This window comes from Trachinotus anak, unplaced genomic scaffold (assembly GCF_046630095.1).
Source record: "Trachinotus anak isolate AG129_WGS33_773 ecotype Australia unplaced genomic scaffold, CSIRO_AGI_Tana_v1 ptg000025l, whole genome shotgun sequence".
Classification (NCBI taxonomy): Eukaryota; Metazoa; Chordata; class Actinopteri; order Carangiformes; family Carangidae; genus Trachinotus; species Trachinotus anak.
The window spans coordinates 12,021,393-12,035,686 of NW_027273876.1; the positions used below are offsets into that span (position 1 = coordinate 12,021,393).

Sequence of the window (14,294 nt, forward strand, 5' to 3'; positions counted from 1 at the left end):
AGCCAAACACCGCCTATGGGACAGCGGCGGTTCCGAGAGGCCATCGCTGTGCCGAAGCGGCCCAGGGTCCCCTTACAGCCGGCGTCCCCACCCGCTGCCCTGTGGCGATGTTTACAAAATGTCTTTCATAATAATAGTGAGGGAGGTGTCCGGGCCCACAGTGCGGCCGGCGCCGGGGTGAATGCAGAGATAAGCGTATTTTGTGGAAGATGATCAGGAGGAGGGCGGGGGGGGGAGAGGAGAGAGGATGGAGAGGGAGTGGGACCCGGATGCTGATGCGAGTGAGACGAAGGAAGGAAGAGGAGAGAGAAAATATCGATTTACGGCAAGAAAACCGAAGGGAGTATAATACAGGGGGGGCCTTTACCCTGCGTGAACTATAATCAGAAGTGAGGAGGGGGATAAGGCAGTCGATAATAGTGCGGGCTGATCTGCGGATCTCTGTGGGGTTTGTGTTTTTGTTTTTTTTTTCACCTGTGTATCCGCCGGTGAGGGAGGAGGACACGCCAAAGGAGAGACGATGAAGATGCTGTGATCCGCTACTTGCAGAGATGTAGAGAGGGAGAGACGGGGAGAGAGACAGGGAGGGGGAGGACTACGCTACGCTAAAGATGGTTGCTTTGCGAGGAATACGCGTTTCACCTCGAAATATTGTGAGGATGCGGCGGCCGTCCGATGAGTCTTACCTTTTGGCGATGCCCAGAAACTTCAGGAGGTGTCGGTTTTTTTGACAGGCGGCCGTTGGTCCGGGCGCTGAGGCTAACCCAAGCTAGCCTCGCTGCTGTGTGGGAGAGCGGCGGCGAGGCTAAAATAGCATGTCGTTGCACCTGTAAAATAGGCCTGACAGAGAGGATAAAACTGATTGAATTACAGCGCTAACATCCACTTGACGTATTTGCAGGTTTGTTGCAAGACTCAACCACCAAATGACAATAACCTGCTTGTTTTAAGGCTATATAACGTCAACGTTAATTTTCTTATTAACCGTCGCATATAGTTAACGTCAAACATACAACAAGGTGCAAGTTATACAAATAAGCTGATGTACAGAAGTAAAACTCATTGGTTTTCTTACCTTGTCATGTTTATCTTTATGGTAGTTGTCTGTATTTAACGCATAAAGCAGCCTAGTAACTTACTGGCACCTCAGTTTCTCCGCTTTAGTCTGCCATTAGCAAGCTGTTTCTGTTAAATATCAATGTTATACATGCTTCAGAGATATTCAGCTTTTTGTTTATTTCCCGGGATTAGATGAGGACTGTTCATTTATCATCCAGATGTTGTAAATCATGTTCACCCAGTGACTTCAGAGTAGCAGTGTTATCACTGAAATAAAAACTGGTCGTTATTCTAAGTTGAGCACCGTCTTGTATCCTACAGTAAGCTGTATAATATCAAAGTAATTGCAATAATCACAGTGCAGTAGTAGTAGTAGTAGTAGTAGTAGTAGTAATAGTAGTAGTAGTAGTGGTGTATTAGCCTCCAGGCAGAGCAGTATGAGTAAGGAACTGTCTCTAAGTCAGTCAGCTCAATATGTTGGGCCCTATCGACTGGAAAAAACACTGGGAAAGGGGCAGACAGGTGAGTACACCTGATTTTTTTTTTTTTAATGATAAAACTTTCTATAAATTTGAAAAATGATTTAAAGCTGCTATTTCATGTAAGACTAAACACGGTAGATGAGACCTCTTTCTATGTTCTGTGCCTGCCTGTGTTCTTATTTGTGCCTCTCTCATTCTTGTCTTTCAGGACTGGTCAAGCTGGGGGTCCATTGTATTACGGGTCAGAAGGTAGCGATCAAAATAGTCAACAGAGAGAAGCTGTCTGAGTCAGTCTTGATGAAGGTACAGTATGACGCTGTTGAGGCTGTTGCTCACATACACAGTAACAAAGCTAATTTTGTATATGGCAAAGTGTGTTACGCTGTACGTAAGCTACTCCGTATTACCTATATTTAACTTCTGTATTAGTGTATTAATTAACCCCAACTCTGTTGCCTCAAAAATGACACTGACCGCCTGGTGTCCTCTGCTTTAGCATCTTCATCTCTTTCTCTTTCTCCTTCTTTGTGTCCGTCTCTTCTCTCTCACCAGGTTGAGAGGGAGATTGCCATTCTGAAACTGATTGAGCATCCGCATGTGTTGAAGCTGCATGATGTTTACGAGAATAACAAATATCTGTGAGTTCCCTCCGCGCTCAAAAGAGCCTCACAACTGGGCTCACTGCACTTTGCATGCTTTCTTTTTTTTTTCAGGCTGGGTACTGAACTTTGGAGTGGAATGGGTAAAGATATTACTCTAAGCACTATAATAATCTGCTCTCATCACTAATAATTCTCACTTTTCCTTCATCTTATACCAAAAAAGGTTTTGATCTATCTTGAGGAAAAATACTTTAGAAAATGCTTTAGCAGTGTTATAAAACAGCTGCCTGGGTAGATCGGTAAGCTGGCTGAGAGTAAGCAAATAAAAAAAAGATAAATTACAATCTCAATACTGCGGTCCTAGAATCCAACATCATAAATTGATAGAGAGTCTGAGGTTAGAGTTTTTCTTCATTTATTCCCTTTGTCCTCCTCCTGTTTCTTAGAGATGAAGGACTGAGCTCACACTGTTTTCCCTGTATGCTGGCAGGTACCTGGTGTTGGAGCATGTGTCAGGAGGAGAGCTGTTTGACTACCTGGTGAAGAAAGGCCGGCTGACTCCCAAAGAGGCCAGAAAGTTCTTCAGGCAGATCATCTCAGCTTTGGATTTCTGCCACAGTCATTCCATCTGGTTGGTTTTTGCATAAAGGCAGTGGTTCTTAAATTGGGGTGTGGGTCAGGGGGATTGTTTGGGTGCCTCTGCTAAGTTATCGAGCTGTTTGGAGGCCTCTGGTCTGAAAAGAAATGAAATCATTTTGCTCCACTGTTGTTGATTACCCTTCTCCTGAAACAATTAACATGTCATGGCAGAATAAGGCAGAAGTTCTTGCTGCCTTAGTCAGCAACGTCAAAAATGTATCTTAGATACTTTCTTACTCACCTGATGTTTGCAGACACTTGTAATTCTTAAATTTCTTTTTGACTTTTTGTGTACTTTGGAATCAAGAAATAAATGAGTGGAAAAACTTGTGATTCTCTACAATGAACCAATATGAAAGCCCCTGTGGTTGCAGTCAAGCAGAGACTTAAAGTTTCTGTTGTGTGTGTGCAGTCACAGAGACCTGAAGCCTGAGAACTTGCTCCTGGATGAGAAGAACAACATCCGCATCGCTGACTTTGGCATGGCCTCCCTACAGGTGGGAGACAGTCTGTTAGAGACCAGCTGTGGGTGAGTACCAACAAAGCTTCATATTTTGTATTTCAGGGACTTGGAATGTAAATATATTCATAGTATGTAATATATTCTTCACAACAAAGAGTAAACAAGTTACTGAAGACATCACATCAACAGTGATAGCTGTGACTATATACAGAATGCAGACCACGCACACATTTTCATACTGCTTTAATTTGACTAGAATTACTGTCCATTTTTCCAGATTTGAAATGTTGCCTCTAACACGTTTCTCTTTCATTTCAGATCACCACATTATGCCTGCCCAGAAGTCATACGGGTAAGAGTCCTGCTCTTGCTCTGTGTCTTCCCCAAATGTTGGCTTGTAGTAAAAATTACCAAATGAAATTATTAATTTAGAGGCAAAGACATAGCTGCAAAGATACACGAGTTAAAACAAAGATATCACTAATTGTTTCAAAATCGGGAGGAATAATTAATAAGTCTTAATGGAAACACAGATTCTGTTTTTAACAAGGCTTATCTTTAGTAAGAGTGGATCTTGAGGGTACTCAGCGTACAAGAAGATCACCCAGTTCTATCAATGAAAAGATGGCTCCATGGTGTGTTGGTCTGAGATTGACTAAATGCTGGATTAAAATGGATTACAGCTTCTGTTAATGGAGATTTCTTTTCAAAGATGAAAGATTATAGTCTTTAATGAGCCTTAAATCAGATGAAATTATCTCAGTGAATTTAATTAATTAATTAATCAATTCAGTTGTGTTTTCACATAGTCAGAGGTGAATGAATTGATGGGGATTGTGTTTGGCAGGGGGAGAAATATGATGGGCGGAGAGCAGATGTGTGGAGCTGTGGGGTCATCCTATTTGCTCTACTGGTGGTAAGTTTTTTCCTGTTTTCAACCCCCCCCCCCCCAAAATGTGTTTGCAGTTCTTACTCAAGCTTATTTTCTCACATCTATTTTCTCCTGTTCTCCTATAGGGTGCCCTGCCATTTGACCATGACAATTTACGCCAGCTCCTGGAGAAGGTGAAGAGCGGGGTGTTCCACATGCCCCACTTCATCCCCCCGGACTGCCAGTCTCTGCTCAAGGGCATGATTGAGGTCAACCCTGAAAAGAGGCTCACGGTACGAGACTGTGCTCATACCATAGCAGGGGTTTCGAATGGCACCTAATCTCCTGGACTTAATGCACGTCTCATATGCAGACACTTGAGTCAGATTTACACCTGTGTTAAATTGTCCAGGTTGAATTAGGATTGCCTCTACTTCCTTTCTTTTGAATAGACTGGGATTCAAGAGAGCAGCTTTATTAGACTGCTGTCATTAATATAATAATCATTTTCAGCTTTGATTCACGTTTTGGTTTGCCAGCCTGTCTTTGCATCTGCATTTTGTAGCCAGATCTGCCCTATAGCATTTTAATTTTCATAGTTCACAGGTATTAAAAGACAAAGTTTCATGTACATCAAGTGATTGTATCATCAGTGCATTCAGTGCACCAGGATTTTATGTTTTTATTTTTAATAAAAGTACAATCAGAAGGGCGCATGTTAATGTCAGCTGTTAAGGAAGTTTTGGGGAACACAGATCTTATTCTACATATTTGGGACAATGTCAGTCTTTGTGACCAGCATCAAATTTATAATTGTCTATAACATTCTTAAAAACAATAAACACTGCAAAATGATGAATTGTTATTTATAATACACAACATTCAGAACTGATGAGGTGTCTTTTCTGCCTGTAAAAAGATCTGTAGTGAACTGTTTACACAGCATAGCTTTATGGCCATCTGGCTGTTAACAGACTGTAGTAACTAATGGCCCCATCTGCCCTGTCACCCCTTACAGCTAGAGGCCATCCAGAAACACGCCTGGTATCAGTGAGTATACGTTCACGACCGTTGAATGAAACGCTCATTTAAAGTAATATATATACGCATTATACGTTCTATTTGCCGTTCATGTGTTCTTCATTATGTGTTCTGTGTGTGTGTGTGTGTGTGTGTGTGTGTGTGTGTGTGTGTGTGCGCGTGTGGCTCCCAGGGGTGGTCGTAATGAGCCGTGTCCTGAGCAGCCTCCTCCCAGGCGAGTGTGTGTGAGGCGAATCTTGTCCCTGACTGAGCTGGACCCAGATGTGTTGGACAGCATGCACTCGCTGGGTTGTTTCCGGGACCGAGTCAAGCTCACACGTGACTTGCAATGTGAAGAGTAAGCTGTTCTGGTTTTTTTCCAACTCTAAACATGACTGTGTTTCTGAGTGCCTGATTGTGTGCTGAGTGACTACAAATTCACAACATTTGTGCAACATAGTGCGATAAACACACCACTCCCTTAGTTGTTGTTGAGGTTATACTGCATTATATCAAATGTTTTTTTTATAGTTTTTTCTAGCTGATTTACATTTGTGTAGTAGGAGAAATTTAAAAACATAGTAGCACAGTGTCAATAATACAAATGTAACACCTATTTCATGACTGTTGTATTGGGTTGTGTACAGGAGTTACTTTTATTCTGGTTACCCAGTAATGTACTTAATGAGTGTGAGCATCTGATTTTTATTGACCCCTCTGTATCATGGACAGACATTTGGAGTGCTGTCTAATAGCAGGGGAGGGATACGGTTTCCTCTCCATCATGCCACATTCTTCTGAGTCATGTTGACTTATTTACCTCAGCGTTAAAACCTGCAAGATGGTGGATGTTCTGAAGTAGTGTCCAAATTTAGGGACTAGATCCTCCAGAGGATAAGACCTGTGACAGTGTCCTGCCCAAAAAATATCATCTAGACTCACAAATATCAAAGTGATTGTGCAGTCAAGTGCTCCTTGTCGGCTTCAAAGTAAAAAACAAAAGGGTTTATCACAAGGAAGTGACGCTGAGGGCTTCTAAAGATACATTTATGCTCAGAAAAGTCTGCATTTGTCATCTTGTTATGATGTATTCAGTCTGTATTCAGCCTTAGGAACATAGCATGAGAAAGAGTATGTATGTGGCTGTATGCTGAGCTTCTTTCTTTGCTTTGTTTTTCCTCAGAGAAAACCAGGAAAAGATGATCTATTACCTACTGCTGGACAGGAAAGAGCGCTACCCCAGCTATGAGGATGAGGACTTGCCTCCGCGCAATGACGTAGGTCAGTCATTAGGGGGCAGGAGGAAGCTGCTTTTCTCAGCCTCAGATTCTGAGAAGCAATTGTGCCACTGTATGTAAGTCTGGTGCTATAGGCAGGTACTCATGACCTCTGCCAATTCATTTTAGGTTATTTGAGATTTTAAATGAAGTAATTTGCACTGTGATCTCGTGAACATGAAGGAATATGTCGGCTTTGTTGGCAAAAGACTGCTCTAGCTTTGTGTTTTTATTTTTTTATTTTTATGGAAGTATGTGTAATATTTTACCAACAATAAGTCTTTTGTCATTTGCAATGTTCAAACCAGACTTAGCAGGACATCTGCAGAATTTCTCTATGGGACAAAACTGGGAGAAGGCAGCCATTCTGCCAGTGCAAATGAAGCTAAGTTTATCATGGTCACAGATGGCGCAGTGAGCGAAAGGCCTGTGGAAAAAATCACTTTCAACACGATCATACTTTTCAGAACTGCAAAAGAGAAAATAAATGCACAGTGATGGACTGACAACGGGGAGAGGGATGGTGAGGATGCAGCGACATCTCTGACAAACAGGGAGCAATAGGGCTTATTAGAAACAGTTGAATAATACCGCTGCTTAATGGCAGTTACATAACATATCATATAATGGTGGTAAAAAATGCATCTTAAGCTGCAAAGAGCTGCTGAGATTGATGTTGGTAAAACCCTGTAACAACTTTATGGTGGTGCTCTTCAGCAGACCCACCACGAAAGCGTGTCGACTCTCCGATGCTGACGCGTCACGGCCGCTGCCGCCCTGAGAGGAAAAGCCTGGAGGTGCTGAGTGTTACTGAACAGGGGTCTCCCACCCCGCCTCGCAGGGCCCTGGACACAGCTGCACACAGCCAGAGGTACTGTATATTATGCTTACACATATAAAGTACACACAATCTAAACATTGCATACCAAGAATGCATTCAGTCTGACATATGTACTATTTTTTTTAACGATCTTTTGACCTCTGGTCTCTGTCAGGTCTCGCTCAGTCAGTGGAGCCTCCACTGGTCTGTCCTCCAGCCCTCTCAGCAGTCCCAGGGTAAGGGCCTCTTGGCCAACTTTCAACAAACTCCACACACTGTTGTTGCTCCGATTACCTTCACTATCCTTGCACATGATACGGGCATGCATTACAACAACATGATTATGTATTATTTAACTTCCTCCTGTAACATAGCAGCTCAACAGTTAAAGCCTCAGTACTCATCTCATGTGCTGCAGTGTTTTCTAAGCGGCAGAACCAACATGGTTAGCATTTGCACTGTGACCCACAGTGTGCATTGTGTTCAATTTGGATGGAATAGACCCTTGGTGACAACAGCACTGTAAACCACTTGTGTTAAGATAAATCTGGCCAATAAATCAGTTCTATCAGTTCAAGATAGATTGAGTTTTAACAGTATTCTAACTAGAATTAGTTCTTGACACATGTGTTTAACTTTTAACATGTAATTCTGAATGCTTTACTAATAATTATATTGTAAACTATTAATATCAGTATGCTGTGATATTTATCACATCTTTTTTTTGCCAATATCAGCCAACCCTGCTTTGATAGAAAAAAAAAAAAAATTCTGACCACACTTCACAACCCCCTAAGATCTCCATTTACCAAGCTCCTCTGTCATTTTTGCACATCATCACAATACCAGACCCTCAGATTCAATGGCTCACCCAGCAGGAGGTTTGCGGGGCATTTTTATTGTCTTCATGTCACTTCTCTTCCTCACCATGCATGGACTAACTGTTTGTACAGTTGTTTGGAAAATGAAGATAAAACATTTAAATTTGATTATATATTATGGGATTAAATGACATATTAAGTGTATTATTATTATTACTTTATTATTAGAAAGGTACAGTAACTCCTTCACTGCCACTGTCCTCTGTCGCTGCATTCTTAACCCTGTCGCTACCACAACTGTCACTAAACCCTCACTCACTTCAGATAGAAATAGCACATACAAAATACTCAAGGGCCGAAATGAAAACTTTCATAGTCAGCACTGTTATATATACTGTCATTTGACACTTTCACTACTCACAAGTTGCACTCTTTTGTCATGAAGCATGATATTCATTTCCATCCTTTCTCCATGTTCCATCCCCTCTCTTTCTTGTTTTCCATCTCTCCCACCCCACAAACCCACTCCCCAGTCCTATCAGAGCCCCGTCTTCACTTTCAGCCAATCAGACGTCACCTCTGCCACCGCTACCCCCCTCACAAAGGAGCCCAAACAGGGAAGCGCCAGTACTCCTCGCTCGGCACGGGCTCATGACAAGCCCAAAGCTCCCCCCAACCCAAAGACCCAGACCCTGCCCACCAAGGGACCCGCCGACCGACCCCATCTGCAGCCCATCAAATCCCTGCCTCTGCACAACCCATCCTCCCGCTCACCCTCCCCTTCTCCGCTCCTGTCACCCATCCCCCGTTTCTTCTTCCCTTCGTCCTCTGTCCTAAAGTCAGTGACTAAGAGCTTCTACCCAAACTCTGCCCACTCTGTGCCGCAGGTGACTCCCCAGGGCTCTCCGTTGCCCACACCCTTGGGCACCCCTGTCCACCACCCTCACCACCCCTCCTCCACCCCGCCTTCCTCTTCCTCGTCCTCATCCTCCTCGCGGGCGGAGGGAGGGGGAGGGGTGGGATCGCTGTCGCTGACCCCACCGTCAAGCCCAGGAGGGGGAAGCGGCATGGCGGCCAGCAGCTCTGCCCACTGGAGGACTCGCCTCAATTCTTTCAAGAACAACCTGCTGGGCTCACCTCGCTTCCATCGCCGTAAACTGCAAGGTGAGTTCTGCACGTGTCGGACATGCATTGATCATCAGCTTCAAAAGGTTTCCTCTACTCTTACTTTCTCTAATCTTCTCAGAAGACAGTATTCTAGATCTCCATAATCAAGCAATTATATCTCAGTATTTCTTTCATCCAGCTTTAAGCTGAAGGTCTAATACTTTACACCAATTTGATTTTTTAACACAGATTTGTCTCTTGTAGTTCCTACACCAGATGACATGTCCAGTCTAACACCAGAATCCAGCCCTGAGTAAGTCACAGTCCTTAAGATAAAGTATTGAGGTATCACTTGTTTTCTCTGAATAAACCTGTGTCTTTGTGCTCTAAGATGTTTTCCTTGGCTGTGTATATTTGCTCACACAACATTTTTTGTCTGGCTTCCAGGCTGGCTAAGAAGTCCTGGTTTGGAAACTTTATCGGCTTGGAGAAAGAGGAGCAGATCTTTGTGGTCATCAGAGACAAACCTCTGAGTTCTGTCAAAGCCGACATTGTGCACGCCTTCCTGTCTGTGAGTATCCGATGCGGTCTGTCTCTCACACCTCTCACTGTCAAAGCTTGTTTGTAGAAAGCATGGCTCTCACTGGCAAAGCTGCAAGGTATTCACGTGCACTCTCATACGGCACGCGCGTCATTTCTCTCATTATTTCAGTTTTCTCTTTATTTCAGTCTTGCTCACTCGCTGCACGTTAATGGCTCACTTTGCTTTCACAGCAATGGCTCACTCTTTCTCTCTTCTCCTCACCCTCGCCCTTTGTCTCCCTATACTCACGTTGGCCCCCGTACCTCTCCCGCCTCGTAAGTCTGTCGGTCTCTCTGCTTCTTCTCTGTCTCCCCACCACACAGATCCCATCGCTCAGTCACAGCGTCCTCTCCCAGACCAGCTTCCGGGCCGAGTACAAGTCCTCCGGCGGCCCCTCCGTCTTCCAGAAGCCCGTCAAGTTCCAGGTGGACATTGCCTTCTCAGAGGGCGAGAGGGAGCGGGACAGGGAGAGGACCGAGAGAGAGAGCAGGAGGGAGACAGGAATCTACAGCGTGACGTTCACCCTCATATCAGGCAAGTGGAGTTGATGTTTAACCCCTTTAACTAGAAATTGAGTTAAACTTAAAAAATATGAATATTTTGAGTGTAGTTTTAGTTGTACCAACAAACAAAGGTTTGACATTTTGGGAAATATGTTTAATCCCTTTCTGGCAGAGTGATGATGAGAGTTTTATCAGGCTGGATTTTGTGTAGACATCTGAGAAATCTGGCTTGGTTTTCTAGATTTAAAAAAAAGGTGTTTGTTGAAAAATATCAATAAACACGGCAAAATATGGCCTGAAAATAGCATAGTTTTGGTTTTGACTGGCACAAACATCATTATATTTGGAGTGATACACAGTCATTGTTAGATCTGCGTGCCTTGGTTCATCTCCAGGTCCAAGTCGCAGGTTCAGACGAGTGGTGGAAACGATTCAAGCTCAGCTTCTCAGCTCCCATGATCAGCCCATGGTGCAAGCCCTATCTGGTGAGACTGCTTACACACACTTGTTCACACGCCCAAGTAGGGAAAAAAAAAAAAAAAAAAAAACATCAAACAAATCAACATTTTCCACCTTTTACATTACTTTTAGGTACGTACTGGGACAGCATTGTTTAATGTTAGACACTTCTTTAATGTTTCTTCTGCATATCTGCAAATGAACACCCATTTCTTTCTTTTGAAATATCTTAAATTTAATGTTAAATGACCACATGACCCATTATTCTTTCCCCATGCTGGAAACATCTTTTAATATTTACTGAGGAGGAAGATGCTGTTTTCAGTAGTTTCTGTCCAAAGCCAATCATATCTGCAGCCCGATTAATTCAGCTCTCTGCCCCTGTACATATTTAATTTTTGGTCCAAGCAGTTTTTAATTTCTTTCAAGCTGTGGTTTGTGTGTAATCAACATTAACTTCCAGTACTATGTGCTTGATATCATCTAATGCAGAGGCTAGAGACATGGTTGTTCTCACTACTTTTTTTTGTCCCCATCAATAGTGGCCAGGGGAGAACAGCAGTTCCCACCTCAATTAAACAACCGACTTGTAGAAAGAGAAAGGATGGTGCTAATTTTTCAGGCTCAGGCACTAAAAACCTTTAGACACCGTAGAATGTATACGTTAAGAGTGACTTTCCTGTCCTCTTCTCCTGATCCCTTCCCAGATGAGAAGAATGGCCGGCCCCATGGGACCCCCACCCGCCAAAACTCGAGGCGCTCCGAGGGTGGGGGCGACAGGTGCGAGTGGGGCGACCGAACAGATGGCGGAGGCATAGGAGGCAGCGGGGGAGTTCTGCAGCGCAGAGGCTCGGCAAAAGAGAGAACCCGACTGCTGTCCTCCAATGGAACCCAGTCCCAACCGTAGGCTAGAAAGTGAGACCATGCAGCAGGATGCCTGAACTACACCAGAAAGAAGACAGTATAACTTCATCTTCAAGTATCCCTGCAAGCCATGAGCTACTCCTATTCTTCCTTGACTAAGTTATTGAAGGTGCTTGACCATAGCAAGGATTGAGCCTTTCCCCCTCCATCATCCTTTTTTTTTTTCCAACTCAACATTCTCTTGATCTTTTGGATCACCAGGATTCCTACTCTTAAACGAGAAAGAAGTGTTAGGGAATCACCCTTCAACGAAAAAAATAATATGTGAATGAGCAGTTTGGTATCCATCATAGATACAGCTTCACAGATCAAACTAGGAATTTTGAAGTGCTAATGTGCATGCCAGTTAGCAACTCAGCCTGCTAAAGGATGCTGACATGATCAGATAGAGTAGTCTACCATATCATTGTAATACAGTATCTGACACCAAAAAGAAATAATAGTCTTGTGATGGTTCTCAAGATTACTCTTAAAATTAACCAGTGCACTCATATCACTATCAAGCAACACGCAGTTACCGATCCATACTGAAAGACATGTAGATGTATCTCAGAAGATGAACCCTTAAGAGTTAGCAACCTGCTACCACTTCAGTGAGCGCTGGCGAGCTGAACTAAAGGTCCTGACTGTCTCAGGAGAAACGACATCCTGCAGCGTCTTCTCCTGAGGTAAAGAAAACCAACAAAGTAAGCTAAGTAAGTGAATGTGAAAAAATAAATATTTTTTTATTTAGTTTGTATTTATGTTTACATATTTCTTTTGAAGATGTCAGTAGCACAGTGATAGCAGTAAAGACAGTAACTGAAAACACTCTGCAGTGTTAGAAGGTGGAAGCTGACCAGTTGCTCTTTGGCAGGCATTTGTTTCAAGTTAAATGTTTTTGATTCTTTTGTATTTTGTTTTTACTCAGAGACAATATGAAACAATGCATCTAAGATTTTTGCATTGGACCCCTGTTGCTCTGAAGAAAAGTATTTTTGATTTGAACAGAAATATGAACATTACTATATGAAAAAAAACAAAACAAAACAAAAAAAAAAAACTATGCGTGAATAGCTCCATGAACCTCATCACAGCTGTTTGTGCCCAGATTGAATGAGAAGAACATTCCTGACCTGTGGATCAAACAGAAGCCACCTTTCTTGTCGAGCTTTTCTCCTTTGCCATAGTATTCACGTACTGACTCAGAACAAAATAAAAGGAAAAGAAATCAAAAAAAAAACAAAACACACACACACACACACACACACGAAGGAACTATTCATCAATGGACATTTTCATAATGCCGGACTTCGAAGGCGTGCGATGTCAATTCCTTGTTGAACAGGACTTCAGAATGGGAAGCAAGCAAAGAGCGTCCTAACCCCGTGCTCCTCACTTCAGTGTTCACCAACGAGCCAAGTAGTCCATCACTGCACCCACGCTCATCACCGAGAGTCGCACCATTCGGCAAACAGACGTAGCAACTCGGACAGTCACGTATTACTCCAGTACACTATCAGACTAGTCAATGTTCATCACCAGTCTTCCATACAGCACAATATGCAACAAAAGTGCAGAATGTTTTCAGAGAGATACACAGTGCTACAGTTGTTTATTTTACAGGGTTGTTTTTTTTTTTATTGTAGTTTTTGTATTTGTCCACTTATCTATTCACCTATTTATTTTTATTTATTTATTTATTTATTTATTTGGTCACATGGTTGTTTGTGTCATGTATTTGTTTACAAAAAATATATCAAAAGCCAGTTCAAGAAACCTGTTCTATTTCATATTTCATTACCCACTCTTTTTTTTTTTTTTTGTGCGCTTCTTTCCATGCAAAAGAACAACTTTGATAGCAGTACTGACAAGTCTTACTTCACCAGTGATCTTTGTTTAGAGCTCACATCTCTTTTGTCACGCTTATCTCTGGTAACTGGAATGTGTGTGTGTGTGTGTGTGTGTGTGAGACGGGTGGATGATGGCTGATGGAGAGTGAGCCGATGCATTTTGAGCTGAGTAGGTATGGAGATTTTGACTGACCTAAGAATATTGAATTAATTAACATTGCCAAACCCTAACAGGCACATAATTTCTCTCACACGCATTGAATGCTTGCTAATTCGCTTCACCTCTTGCTTTTATGCCTTGTACCTTTGACCTGTCTGTCCGCCTCTTTACCTGTTGTGTAGCCATTGTCACAAGAGAAACTGTATGAAGTTGTTTGCCTCACTGTCTGCACACACCTTATGATTGCTCACTGTCATCAGTTTCATCTGTCTCATCACCACATCACCTTCACTTTCATTGGCCCAACTCTGGCTAAGATTGTAAACTATTCTCCATTCATATGGGTCAGTAGAATAAGGTGTTTAAAAAAAGAAATGTCTGTATCATAATTTAAATATAAAAAGTGCACTATTATAACTATTGCCTGTGATAAAAAGAACAATTATGATTGAATTGATGGTCAAAATAAAGAGAGATCCACCTTATTGTTATGGTTACAATAATAAACCCTAAATTCATGTGTGTGTGTATTTAGTTTCTGGGCTAAAATGGTGTCCATTTTGTGTGGCTGTTTCTTTTGCCTTGTGCTTAATGCTGAGAAAGTTACAGCATACAATAGTTTCACCATCTGGATACAAACATTATTTGTATTATTTGCTGTAACATGAAATT

At 42.5% G+C, this 14,294-nt stretch overlaps 1 protein-coding gene across 11 annotated transcripts; it reads left to right on the forward strand.

Annotated features, from left to right (window-relative positions):
- Positions 1-266: 266 nt before the first annotated feature.
- Positions 267-14,152, forward strand: brsk1a (BR serine/threonine kinase 1a). Of its 11 annotated transcripts, none has more exons than XM_071462261.1 (19): positions 267-1,581; positions 1,750-1,844; positions 2,094-2,179; positions 2,634-2,774; positions 3,195-3,311; positions 3,564-3,597; positions 4,093-4,161; positions 4,263-4,409; positions 5,135-5,166; positions 5,330-5,494; positions 6,320-6,417; positions 7,131-7,284; positions 7,409-7,469; positions 8,588-9,218; positions 9,426-9,474; positions 9,609-9,732; positions 10,068-10,278; positions 10,643-10,732; positions 11,414-14,152. In XM_071462261.1, exons 1-19 carry the CDS (start codon positions 1,497-1,499, stop codon positions 11,611-11,613), a joined length of 2,589 nt encoding a protein of 862 aa, XP_071318362.1. In that variant the 5' UTR covers positions 267-1,496; the 3' UTR covers positions 11,614-14,152. The 11 variants fall into 11 exon arrangements, with proteins under 11 accessions (XP_071318362.1, XP_071318360.1, XP_071318368.1 ...); XM_071462259.1 differs by having other exon boundaries at positions 10,643-10,729; positions 11,399-14,152; XM_071462267.1 differs by having other exon boundaries at positions 8,942-9,218.
- Positions 14,153-14,294: the final 142 nt, after the last annotated feature.